This window comes from Syngnathus scovelli, chromosome 13 (genome assembly GCF_024217435.2).
Source record: "Syngnathus scovelli strain Florida chromosome 13, RoL_Ssco_1.2, whole genome shotgun sequence".
Lineage (NCBI taxonomy): Eukaryota > Metazoa > Chordata > Actinopteri > Syngnathiformes > Syngnathidae > Syngnathus > Syngnathus scovelli.
Window position 1 is genome coordinate 4,784,948 of NC_090859.1, and position 13,244 is coordinate 4,798,191.

The window sequence follows — 13,244 nt, forward strand, 5'->3', positions numbered from 1 at the left end:
CAGTCACCAAAAACCCATTTGTTGTATTTAATGCTTTCTTTTTCTGTAGAAACTGGCTGTCTCCAGCTCATCCCATTGCGCAGTAATGGTAATCCGTGTCATCTGTGATGTAAACAACAGTATTGTGGGTAATGCAGTATCACACGTGTTAGCAACAAAGCTCATAAGTTTGGGCCACCAAAAATACCTAATACAAAGCTTTCTTTATGAAATGCAGTGCTTACAGGACGACCCACCACCTGACCACAAAGTGCAGGGTGGCCACCTTTGTTGCCACACAAGCTAAGGTCATCATATACAGTGTTTTTCAGGAGACAATTTGCCGTCGACTAAATGTGTCGTCCATCATCAGTGTTTACCTTAAATTACTTCCACATACATATCTGTCATGGCTCTTAACCGGAAACCATGTCAGATCAATGAAGTACTATGGGAGTTGTAGTGTCGGAGCATTTTATAAACAGAGGCATAGCGTATTGGTGCATCGTTACCCATATTAACATCTGCGGAAAGGCTAAAGCAGTCACTGTATTTGACCTGTGTCAGCTAACTAAGTGAACTAAGTATACCTGTCTCAATGCAATTTAGAAAAATAGAATGTCATTGTTCAGTGCATTATTCTAAGCATTTTTTTTCTGCGCAATGCAATACTTTGTATTTTATAATATTTTGTAATATGAATGGTATTTTTCCTCTGGAAGCTTGTATTTATTATATGCGAGTACTCAAGTGTTAAGCACTCATACTGGTATCAGTCGGAAAAAAAGTGGCATAGAACATCCCTTGTTTATTGTAACTGAAGCATTCAAATCAAGTAGGCTGAAAGACATTTCAGTATTCACCTGTCCTGCCTGTCTCGGTCCCTGCTGTCCGGTCGGTAGTGGTCTCTGTGGTCTTTCCCATTGCTTAATGAGGAGTAGGGTCTTTTTCTAGACTCTGCTGCCTTCCTGTGGGCCTCCGAACTGTGTCTTTCCTTGCTGCTGTCATGGTAACGCACTGATGGCTGATGCCTGTCTGAGCTATAACTGTCCCTGCTGCTGTCATCCTGGTGAGAGTTGTCCCTCAGCCGTTCGATATCTGGGACAAAATAGCACGGAAAAATTAATCTAGTCGAAAAGCCATAAAATAATTGGTGATGGTTGCACAGTTAAGTGAAAGTCATACAGTACCTGTGTGTTTAAAACCTATAGTGTTTGTACTCCTAGTGTTCTGCTCCATTGCCTGTTTATTTAGAAAAAAAGTGAGAGAGAGAGAAAACAAAAAACATCATTATGGATGAATAATTTTTTTTTGCCATTCCAGCAATGTAGAAATACTGGCATACTACCCTACCTGTGCATTCTCTTGCCTTTTCTTGATGGCATGCTTATACAATTTATGTAATTTCCTGGCGTCGAACTCAGTGAATTTTGAAACAAATATCCACAGGTTTCTGTCAAAAACAAACATTATTATTATCATCATAAGGGTGCTTATCGACTCAGACATTGAAGAAATCACATTCACAATTCATAATAAGTCATGCTAACTGATGTGGTGTTTTATTTGAAGTGAATCTTATTCATGTACAAGTTAATGTTCAATTTGTCTTATAGCCATCCGAGTGTATGCGTGTCAATTTGTTGCAGATATGTGAAATGTAGTTTGAGAGCAGTGTATGGTGCTCATGTGGTGTGGGTAACAATAAATGCTGGAGTTCTACATGCCATTTGTTCTTGGGCTAATTTAACACAAATACTCTTAAATTAGAGTGATCCCCCATTTAAACTGACCCACCCACAATAGGTGAACATCTGCAATATTTGAAATACTCCTCCCACACAATTTATACACATTTAAACTGAGTAAAACACGCTTTCTAAACCCACTGCCGACAAACTTGTACAAAAAGGTAGACAAAATACCAGTTACTGTATAAATTTATTCAAACACTTCTGTGTGTCAATCAAAGTTACTAAAGCTAATGAAATGTAACATTAAAACTAAAATTGAAATAACATCATTAAAGAGATGAAAGAAAAACAAGTTTTCTTTAGGAAAATAAAATGACCTGAAACTTCATTTTAGTTTATAAAACATGAACTGACTATAATTTCCGTAAAAGCATTTTTTGTTTTTGTGTTAGTGAGTTTATTTCATGTTCAGGATTTAACATTCCACAAAATCAAAAACTAATACAAATAATAAAAACAATTGGCAAACACTAAAAATTAATAAAAACGAACATACCCGCTAATTAGTTAAAACTAACTGAATTAGAAAACAATATATATATATATATATATATATATATATATATATATATATATATATATATATATATACATGTATATCTCCCCCCCCCTCTCTCTCTCTATGAAAAGCTGTAATGAAAAATCCAAAGATCAATGAGTTCATTAGGGTCATCAAGGTCATGTTCGTCGTGTCATTAATTTGCAGGTATGTTTTTTGTATATCTTTTTTTTTGTCCCGTATTGTCTAAAAATATGAACCCATTCTTGAGTTCATTAACTTAATGATATAAAAAATACTGTGTAACGCTGAAATCAAAATGATTAGTTTGTATTTGAGAGGCCAAATTTGTATTCAATCTCTGGAAGGATCGGTTCTCTATTTCTTGACGCTTTTTTTGTAAGAAAGAGGCAGACATGCTTACTTTCGCCACTGTTTGATGAGGTCAGGATTGGAATACTCCTTCAGACACTCCGTGATGTGGTCTCCAATCTTGATGAGACATTGCCTGGTATGTTCAAGCTGCTCACGCTCTGAGAGACCCTTCTCTGGTCGGTCCAGCTGCTTAAGGGCTGCTTTCACTGGCCGCATTCTCTCTTTACACTGCAACATTCAAACAGTCAATGCTAACTACAGCTAGGTGATTGGATCACAAGAATGTAATTTAATCATAATGAATGAAACAAAACCCATTTAAAAACCATCATGCCCAGCTTTGTCAAAGTTTGACCGTACCACACTAAATGTTTTCTGGTCCAGTTCTTCAGACTCCTCAGACACTGGTATATTCTCTCCACTTGCTGTTATGAGGACTGGGCCATCAGATGCTTTTTTTAGTCGTTCTCTGACCTCAGCTTTGCTTTCAGTCTATTGAAAAAAAAAGATAGATAATTATGTTCATTTGTTGGCAGTATGTGTGTATAATAATAATAAGTAGAAAATGCAATTTCTGGAGAAATTGCGTGTGAAGGCGTAGACTTTGAATAACCTCTTGGGGAATGATGTTGAAATGAGTTGAATTACTTGAGAAATGTGGAGAATAGAAGTGTAATACGAAATTTTGGAGAGTTTGGTTGAATTTCAAATTCGGAATTTTTGGTAAGTGGGAAGTTGTGGAATAGGTAGGCAAAAGATGAACAGTTGAAAGTTGGAATGGGTTGAAAAATGTAGAAATTAGAGTAGAAAAGTGAAAATTTTGGAGAATTTGGTTGAATTTCAAATTTGGAATTTTTGGTAAGTGGGAGGTTGTGGAATAGGTAGGCAAAAGATGAACAGTTGAAAGTTGTAATGGGTTGAATCGGTTGAAAAACGTAGAAGTTAGAGTAGAAAAACGAAATTTTGGAGAATTTGGTTGAATTTCAAATTTGTAAATTTGAAATTTTTGGTAGGTGAGAAGTTGTGGAATAGGTAGGCAAAACATGAACAGTTGAATGTTGGAATGGGTTGAATCGGTTGAAAAATGTAGAAATTAGAGTAGAAAAATGAAATTTTGGAGAATTTGGTTGAATTTGAAATTTGGAATTTTTGGTAAGTAGGAAGTTGTGGAATAGGTAGGCAAAAGATGAACAGCTGAAAGTTGGAATGGGTTGAATCGGTTGAAAAACGTAGAAATTAGAGTAGAAAAACGAAATATGGGAGAATTTGGTTGAATTTCAAATTTGAAAATTTGGATTTTTTTTTAAGTGGGAAGTTGTGGAATAGGTAGAAAAAAGATGAACAGTTGAAAGTTGGAATGGGTTGAATCGGTTGAAAAACGTAGAAGTTAGAGTAGAAAAACGAAATTTTGGAGAATTTGGTTGAATTTCAAATTTGAAAATTTGGAATTTTTGGTAGGTGAGAAGTTGTGGAATAGGTAGGCAAAAGATGAACAGTTGAAAGTTGGAATGGGTTGAATCGGTCGAAAAATGTAGAAATTAGAGGTGAAAAACGAAATTTTGTGAAATTTTGTCAAAATTCTAAACATGAAAACGTGAAATTTTTGAATTTGGCAATTTTGGGAATGTCGAATCTTTCCCAATGAGATTAGAATGTGCTGAATGATGTGAATTTCAAATTGGAACAACGTAAATGTGAAATGTCGAATGTGCCATTAAGAATGAATGGGGAAAAATTTGTCGTAATTTTGCGAAAACGGAAAATTTTTGGAACGAGAAAAATGGAAGCGCTCATTTCGTGAATATTTGGAATACGTCAAAAGTGGAACGGAGTGAATCGGATGAATTATGTGGAAGAAGAAGCAGGACAAAAAAGTGTGGAGAATAAAATAGAATAACTAGAAAATGCAATTTCTGGAGAAATTGCGTGTGAAGGCGAAGACTTTGAATCACTTCTTGGGGAATGCTGGCGAATTATGCTGAAACGAGTTGAATTACTTGAGAAATGTAGAAAATAGAGGTGAAAAACTGAATTTTGGAGAATTTGGTGGAATTTCAGAATTTTGGAGAATTTGGTTGAGTTTAAAATCTTAAAATTTGGAATTTATGGCAAGTGGAAATTTGGGGAATAGGAAGTTAAAAGATGAAGAGTTGAAAGTTGGAATGAGTTGAATCGGTTGAACAATGTGAAAATTAGAGTAGAAAAACACATTTTTGGAGAATTTGGTTGAATTTCAAATTTCAAAATTTGGAATTTGTTGTAAGGGGAAGTTGTGGAATAGGTAAGCAAAAGATGAAGAGTTGAAAGTTGGAATGGGTTGAATCGGTAGAGAAATGTAGAAATGAGAGTAGAAAAACGAAATTTTGGAGAATTTGGTTGAATTTCAAATTTGGGATTTTTGGTAAGTGGGAAGTTGTGTAATATGTAGGCAAAAGATGAAGAGTTACAAGTTTGAATGGGTTGAATCGGTTGAAAAATGTACAAATTAGAGTCGAAAAACGAAATTTTGCAGAATTTGGTTGAATTTCAAATTTGGAATTTTTGGTAAGTGGGAAGTTGTGAAATAGGTAAGCAAAAGATTAAAAGTTGAAAGTTGGAATGGATTGAATCGGTTGCACAATGTAAAGATTAGAGTAGAAAAACAAAATGTTTGAGAATTTGGTTGAATTTCAAATTTTTAATTTTTAATTTTGGTAAGTGGGAAGTTGTGGAATAGGTAGGCAAAAGATGAAGAGTTGAAAGTTGGAATGGGTTGAATCGGTTGAACAATGTAGAAATTACAGTAGAAAAACGAAATTTTGGAGATTTTGGTTGAATTTCAAATTTCGAATTTTTGGTAAGTCGGAAGTTGTGGAATAGGTAGGCCAAAGATGAAGAGTTGAAAGTTGGAATGGGTTGAATCGGTTGAACAATGTAGAAATTAGATTAGAAAAACGAAATTTTGGAGAATTTGGTTGAATTTCAAATTTGGAATTTTTGGTAAACGGGAAGTTGTGGAATAGGTAGGCAAAACATGAACAGTTGAAAGTTGGAATGAGTTGAATCGGTTAAAAAATGTAGAAATTAGAGTAGAAAAACAAAATTTTTGAGAATTTGGTTGAATTCCAAATTTGGAATTTTTGGTAAGTCGGAAGTTGTGGAATAGGTAGGCAAAAGATGAAGAGTTGAAAGTTGGAATGGGTTGAATCGGTTGAACAATGTAGAAATTAGAGTAGAAAAACTAAATTTTTGAGATTTTGGTTGAATTTCAAATTTGGAATTTTTGGTAAGTCGGAAGTTGTGGAATAGGTAGGCAAAAGATGAAGAGTTGAAAGTTGGAATGGGTTGAATCGGTTGAACAATGTAGAAATTAGAGTAGAAAAACAAAATGTTGGAGAATTTGGTTGAATTTCAAATTTGGAATTTTTGGTAAGTGGGAAGTTGTGGAATAGGTAGGCAAAAGATGAAGAGTTGAAAGTTGGAATGGGTTGAATCGGTTGAACAATGTAGAAATTAGATTAGAAAAACGAAATTTTGGAGAATTTGGTTGAATTTCAAATTTGGAATTTTTGGTAAACGGGAAGTTGTGGAATAGGTAGGCAAAACATGAACAGTTGAAAGTTGGAATGAGTTGAATCGGTTAAAAAATGTAGAAATTAGAGTAGAAAAACAAAATGTTGGAGAATTTGGTTGAATTTCAAATATGGAATTTTTGGTAAGTGGGAAGTTGTGGAATAGGTAGGCAAAACATGAACAGTTGAAAGTTGGAATGAGTTGAATCGGTTGAAAAATGTAGAAATTAGAGTAGAAAAACAAAATTTTTGAGAATTTGGTTGAATTCCAAATTTGAAAATTTGGAATTTTTCATAAGTTGGAAGTTGTGGAATAGTTAGAAAAAGATGAACAGTTGAAAGTTGGAATGGGTTGAATCGGTTGAAAAACGTAAAAGTTAGAGTGGAAAAACGAAATTTTGGAGAATTTGGTTGAATTTCAAATTTGGAATTTTTGGTAAGTGGGAAGTTGTGGAATAGGTAGTCAAAAGATGAACAGTTGAAAGTTGGAATGAGTTGAATCGGTTGAACAATGTAGAAAAAAGTGGAATGATGTAAATGTGAAATGTCGAATCTGCCATTAAGAATGAATGGGGAAAAATTTGTCGTAAGTTCGCGAATTTTGCGAAATCGGAAAATTTTCGGAACGAGAAAAATGGAAGCGCTCATCTCGTGAATATTTGGAACACGTCAAAAGTGGAACGGAGTGAATCGGATGAACTATGTGGAAGAAGAAGCGGGACAAAAAAGTGTGGAGAATAAAATATAATAATAATAATAATAATAATAGAGAATGGTGTAGAATAACATATGTGTGAAGGCCATCGCCTTCACACAACTAGAAAATGCAAGTGTGAAGGCGAAGACTTTGAATCACTTCTTGGGGAATAATGCCGAATGATGTTGAAATGAGTTGAATTTCTTGAGAAATGTGGAAAATATTTCACATTTCCAGCCATCGCCTTCACACAATAATAATAGAGAATGGTGTAGAATAACATTGTGTGAAGGCCATCGCCTTCACACAATAATAATAGAGAATGGTGTAGAATAACATATGTGTGAAGGCCATCGCCTTCACACAATAATAATAATATTTAAGTGGATTTACCTTTTCCATGCTGTCCTCTTGTTTATGGACTGAATCCAAAGGTTTGACTTCTTTTCTCTCTTTTGGCTCCTTGTTGTCTTTACTGTCCCAACTGTCTTCCTTTTTCTCCTTTTTGCATTCTTTCTTTATTTCCTCTTTATACTCCCTCTCACCAGATGAAGAGCCATTGTCCTGTTGAGCCTCCTCCTCTTCCTCCTCCTCCTCTTCCTCATCATCATCTTCCTCTTCCTGATTTTCTTCCTTCACTGTCTCTCTGTCTGATCTGGTTCGTCTGCTTAAAGCCTTCTCGGTCATCTCCTCCTGAAACAGTTAATGTCTCACATGAGGGCAAACACTTCGACGAGGCACAGCAACGAGGCAAGCACAACAGGAATTTTAATGTACCATTTCCTCATCTATTTCATCCTCATCATCCGATCTTTTATCCGATGGAGGATCTGATGATGCACTCTTAATCATCTCATCTATCTGTGATGGTTTCACAGTTTCTCTCTTTTTGCTTCTTGGCTTCCTCTTTCGAGAATTGACCTACAAATAAATGCAATGCGTATTTCATTAAATGAATAAACAAATAATGGACTGAAAACAAAATGTAAATGTCAGACATACTGTCCCTGCTTGTTTCTGAGCTTCTTTTTTGGCAAGGTCCTTGCTCAGTAACTTGATGAGGTAGTCTGCTCTGGTCTGGAGCTGTTTTGCTTGGGGCTTCTTATCAGGGTCATCTGGTAGAAGCTGTAACAGACAATTTGACATAATTTGTTTGGAGAGAATATGACGTTTTTGGCAACTGTGAAAAGTTGACATAACTAATAAAAACAATGAAACCGACACAAGACACAAGAAATTCTGTGATGATGATCAAGCTCCAATTTCAGTTCCAGCCAGGCTTCTATGAAAAGTGTACTGGACACCGAAGCATTTTTTTCTGGCGTTTCGCAACACAAAATAATCTTAGCAATTAATATGGGCTTCTTGTGATTTCTCGATCGGTGTTGCTACTCCTCGTAGCGTGTGTTATTGCCCCTAGCTCATGAGCAGCAGCTCTGAGATGATTGGTGTCACGAATTGCATACCGCTCCTTTGTCAGTCAGTCAGTCGCCCTTGACTGTGTGAGAACACTGATACAACAGAACAAAAAAAGAACAACAACTTTGACAACGACGTGATTGCACTGTTTGAAATCTTTATTTTGATGAAAACCGCAGCTCAGAGCCAAGTTCTGTCATTACAACTTGCCACTAATAACTACATAACGTGAACCCCGAAAGAATTGGTATTTTTCTTTTTTAATTCAATTGCTAATGAAGGACGCTTAAAAAAATCACGAGCTAATCATACTGTCGTTGTACAGCAAAATCAAGTACCCAGTTGCCAACATTAGTGGCTAACAGCGACTTTTTGATATAGACTGGCACCCGCAGCCGGACAGATTTTCAAAGGCAGTTTGATCGGCAAAAATTACTTTGGACACTGACATTACTTCCTACTGATCCATTTTTAACAAACCAGAGTTACTCAAATGCAGTCTTTTAGAAAAACAATTGTGGTTGTGACCTTACGTCCCTATACCCCAAACTCTCATCTCGTAATGTTTCTAGACAAAATAAAATACACTTTCCATTTTAATTTAAATTAGAAATGTGATTACCTAAAAATGATTCCCTTAAAAAAAAAAAAAAAATTAAAAAAGAGAACCAAATCGGTCATTCATCAAGTAGAGATGGGCGATATACCACCTTAGGTTGCATATACCAGTACCTGGCGCCCTCTTGTGGAAGGACTACTACCAGAAAGTAAATGGCATGCACAGCTGACAGAGCATGTTTCTAAGTGGCCTGCATCCATGGCATAACTCTCAAAAGCCCATTCAGATGGACTCTACGGATATGTATGCTTGTAAGGTTTTGAATGCTTCTAATGCAATATTAGTGTGTTGCTAGCTGAATTAATTTTTATTATTATAAATAGTATAAACTCAATTTGCGCACAGCTGATAGTGTTTTTCTGTTCTGAATTTCCTCTCTATCCATCTGATCATTGCTACTGCATCTATGACATACCTCTCATCATCGCTTGCTGTGTTGGCTCATATGTTGAGTTCTTGTTTTGTGAAATAAAGAGCCGGTTACCAAACCCACGTCTTGCCTGGTACTTTGGTAACGCTACAGTATACAAACCGAATTCGGTTGAAGTTGGGAAATTGTGTAAAATGTAAATAAAAACAAAATACAATGATTTGAAAATCCTTTTCAACCTATATTCGATTGAATACACTACAAAGACAACATTTAATTATATTTAATGACTACCGCCCCGTGGCACTGACGACCATCATCATGAAGTGCTTTGAGCGGCTTGTCTTGGAGCACATCAGATCCATTCTCCCCCCCCACCTTAGACCCCTTCCAGTTTGCGTACCGGGCCAAACGGTCCTCTGAGGATGCCATCTGCTCTGCCCTCCACTCAGCCCTCTCCCACCTGGAGAGTAGGGATGTGAGATTGCTGTTTGTGGACTTCAGTTCTGCCTTCAACACCATTGTGCCACAAAAACTCATCTGCAAACTCGACAAGCTGGGCCTCAGTACCTACCTCTGCAACTGGCTACTGGACTTCCTCTGTCAGAGGCGTCAGGTGGTACGTGTTGGTGACAAAATCTCCGCCAACATCACGCTGAGCACGGGGGCCCTCCAAGGCTGTGTGCTCAGTCCGCTGCTCTTCACCCTGCTGACGCATGACTGCACTGCGTCCTACAGCGACAACCGCATAGTGAAGTTTGCTGACGACACGACTCTGGTGGGTCTCATCACCAAGAGCGACGAGACTCAGTACAGGTTGGAGGTTGACCTTCTGACTGCGTGGTGCAGGGACAACAACCTCCTGCTGAACGTCAACAAGACCAAGGAAATTGTTGTTGACTTCCGGAAGGGTCACACCCAACACCTGCTGCTGACCATCGACGGTGCTGTGGTGGAGAGGGTGAGCAGCACCAAATTCCTGGGGGTACACATCAGTGAGGACCTCTCCTGGTCCAACACCGCGTCACTGGCGAAGAAAGCTCAGCGCCGCCTGTACTTCCTGCGGAAACTCAGGCGAGCAAGTGCTCCTCCGGCCGTCATGACTATATTCTACCGTGGCACCATTCAGAGCGTCCTCTCCAGTTGTATCGCTGTCTGGGGTGGTAGCTGCACTGAATACAACATGAAGGCCCTGCAGCGCAAAGTGAACACGGCTGGTAAGATTATGGGGGCTTCACTCCCCTCCCTGAAGGGCATTTACGCCTCCCATCACGCCCGCAAGGCGGCCACGATTGTGAGTGATGTGAGTCACCCCGCTCACTCTTTGTTTGATCTTCTGGCCTCTGGGAAGAGGTACAGGAGCCTGCGCTCCCGCACCGCCAGACTCACCAACAGCTTAATTCTCCAGGCTGTTAGGATCCTGAACTCTCTTCCCCCTTCTGTGTAGCGTCCTGTACTTATTTATTGTGTTATTTATTTATTATTTATTCATCACTCTTATTTATTCATTGATTGTGCCTTCTTGTTTTATTTTTCTTGTGTTGTTTACTTGTATGTACATTGTGAACTGTCTTGTCACCGTGGGATAGTTGTAACGTAATTTCGATCTCTTTGTGTGTCTTGGCATGTGAAGAAATTGACAATAAAGCAGACTTTGACTTTGATATTTAATGCTCAAACTCATAAACTTTATTTTATTTTTCAAATAATAATTAACTTAGAATTTCATGGCTGCAACACGTGCAGTAGAAGTTGGGAAAGGGCATGTTTACCACTTCGTTACATCACCTTTCCTTTTAATAACACTCAAACGTTTTGGAAGAGAGGAGACTAATTCTCTTAGCTTCTCATGTGGAATTCTTTACCATTCTTGCTCGATGAACCGCTTCAGTTGTTCAACAGTCCGGGTCTTCCCTGTCGTATTTTACGCTTCATAATGCGCCACACATTTTCAATGGGAGACAGGTCTGGACTGCAAGCGGGCCACGGGAGAACCTGGACTCTTTTACTTCAAAGCCACGCTGTTGTAACACGTGCAGAATGTGGCTTGGCATTATCTTGCTGAAATAAGCAGCGGCGTCCATGAAAAGACGTCGCTTGGATGGCAGCATATGTTGCTCCAAAATCTGAATGTACTTTTCAGCATTTATGTTGCCTTCACAGAAATGTAAGTCACCCATGCCATGGAAACGAATGTACCCCCATACCATCACAGATGCTGGCTTTTGAACTTTGCATTGATAACAGTCCGGATGGTCCACTTCCTCTTTGCTCCGGAGGACACGACGTCCAGTGTTTCCAAAAACAATTTGAAAATTGGACTCATCAGACCACCATTGTGCATCAGTCCATTTTACATGAGCTCGGGCCCAGAGAACCGAGGCAGCGTTTCTAGATGTTCATAAACGGCTTTTGCTTTGCATGGTACAGTTTTAACCCACACTTACTGATGTAGTGACAAACTGTATTTATTGACAGTGGTTTTCTGAGGTTTTCCTGAGCCCATCTGGTGATATCCTTTACACACTCATGTCGGTTTTTAAGGCAGTGCCGTCTGAGGGATCGAAGGTCACGGTCATTTAGTCTTGGTTTCTGGCCGTGGCGCTTACGTGCAGTGATTTCACCAGATTCTCTGAACCTTTTGATGATATTATAGACCGTAGATGTTGAAATCCCTAAATTCCTTGCAATTTTGCTTTGAGAAATGTTGTTCTTAAACTGTTCAACTATTTTCTCACGCAGTTGTGGACTTGCTTGTAAATGACTGAGCATGTTTGGGGAGGCTCCTTTTATACCCAATCATGGTACCCACCTGTTCCCAATTAGCCTGACCAGTGTGGGATGTTCCAAATAAGTGTTTGATGAGCTTTTCTCAGCTTTCTCAGTATTTTTTGCCACCTTTCCCAACTTCTACTGGACGTGTTGCAGCCATGAAATTCTAAGTTAATTATTATTTGGCAAAAAACAATTACCGTATTTGCCGGTGTACAGGTCGACTCGGTGTATAAGTCGACCCCCTAAAATTTGACGGAAATTTACGATTTTATGATATATCCTTTGTATAAGTCGAGCTCAATTGTTGCATTATATTAAACTTCAAAATTCAATATGCGAAATTTATTGACGAAATGTGTTCAAATTCCGGGAGGCCGTGCGCATGCGGCTGTTTATAAGCACCGCGGAGGAGATCGCGGCCGGCGAGCTCGCGCACGCCGCCCGGCACCAACGGGAGGCCGGAAATAGCTCCAAGCCGAGCGGATCGGCACTTTATAAGCACCGCGGAGATCGCGGCGCCTCATTGGACTTCCAGCGGCCGGCGAACTCGCGCACCCGCCCGGCACATCCGGGAGGCCGTGCGCACGAGCCAAGTGGCCGAAAATAGCCCCCGCCGAGCGGATCGGCTGTTTATAAGCACCGCGGAGGTGGTCGCGGCGCCTCATTCGACTTCCAGCGGCCGGCGAGCTCGCGCACCCGCCCGGCACATCCGGGAGGCCGTGCGCACGACCCAAGTGGCCGAAAATAGCCCCCGCCGAGCGGATCGGCTGTTTATAAGCACCGCGGAGGTGGTCGCGGCGCCTCATTTGACTTCCAGCGGCCGGCGAGCTCGCGCACCCGCCCGGCACATCCGGGAGGCCGTGCGCACGAGCCAAGTGGCCGAAAATAGCCCCCGCCGAGCGGATCGGCGTTTTATAAGCACCGCGGAGGTGGTCGCGGCGCCTCATTCGACTTCCAGCGGCCGGCGAGCTCGCGCACCCGCCCGGCACATCCGGGAGGCCGTGCGCACGAGCCAAGTGGCCGAAAATAGCCCCCGCCGAGCGGATCGGCTGTTTATAAGCACCGCGGAGGTGGTCGCGGCGCCTCATTCGACTTCCAGCGGGCCGCGCACTCGCGCACGCCGCCCGGTTCAAATTTTCTAAGTGCAACGCACAATGAGATCCATGAGAAACGGCCTTGGTTACCATCAAATTTGAAGCGATGAAT

General features: G+C 39.9%; 1 protein-coding gene across 2 annotated transcripts in view; it reads right to left on the reverse strand.

The window, feature by feature from the left end:
- chd1 (chromodomain helicase DNA binding protein 1) overlaps positions 1-13,244 on the reverse strand; it is a 46,112-nt gene that overhangs the window by 1,744 nt on the left and 31,124 nt on the right. For both annotated transcript variants that reach the window (XM_049738436.2, XM_049738435.2), the window contains exons 28-35: positions 7,858-7,980; positions 7,633-7,776; positions 7,249-7,548; positions 2,968-3,099; positions 2,657-2,835; positions 1,333-1,432; positions 1,170-1,221; positions 843-1,077 (exon numbers count right to left, since the gene is read on the reverse strand). In XM_049738436.2, the coding sequence (XP_049594393.1) occupies positions 843-1,077; positions 1,170-1,221; positions 1,333-1,432; positions 2,657-2,835; positions 2,968-3,099; positions 7,249-7,548; positions 7,633-7,776; positions 7,858-7,980 (1,265 nt within the window). The remainder of the gene's footprint in view (positions 1-842; positions 1,078-1,169; positions 1,222-1,332; positions 1,433-2,656; positions 2,836-2,967; positions 3,100-7,248; positions 7,549-7,632; positions 7,777-7,857; positions 7,981-13,244) is intronic.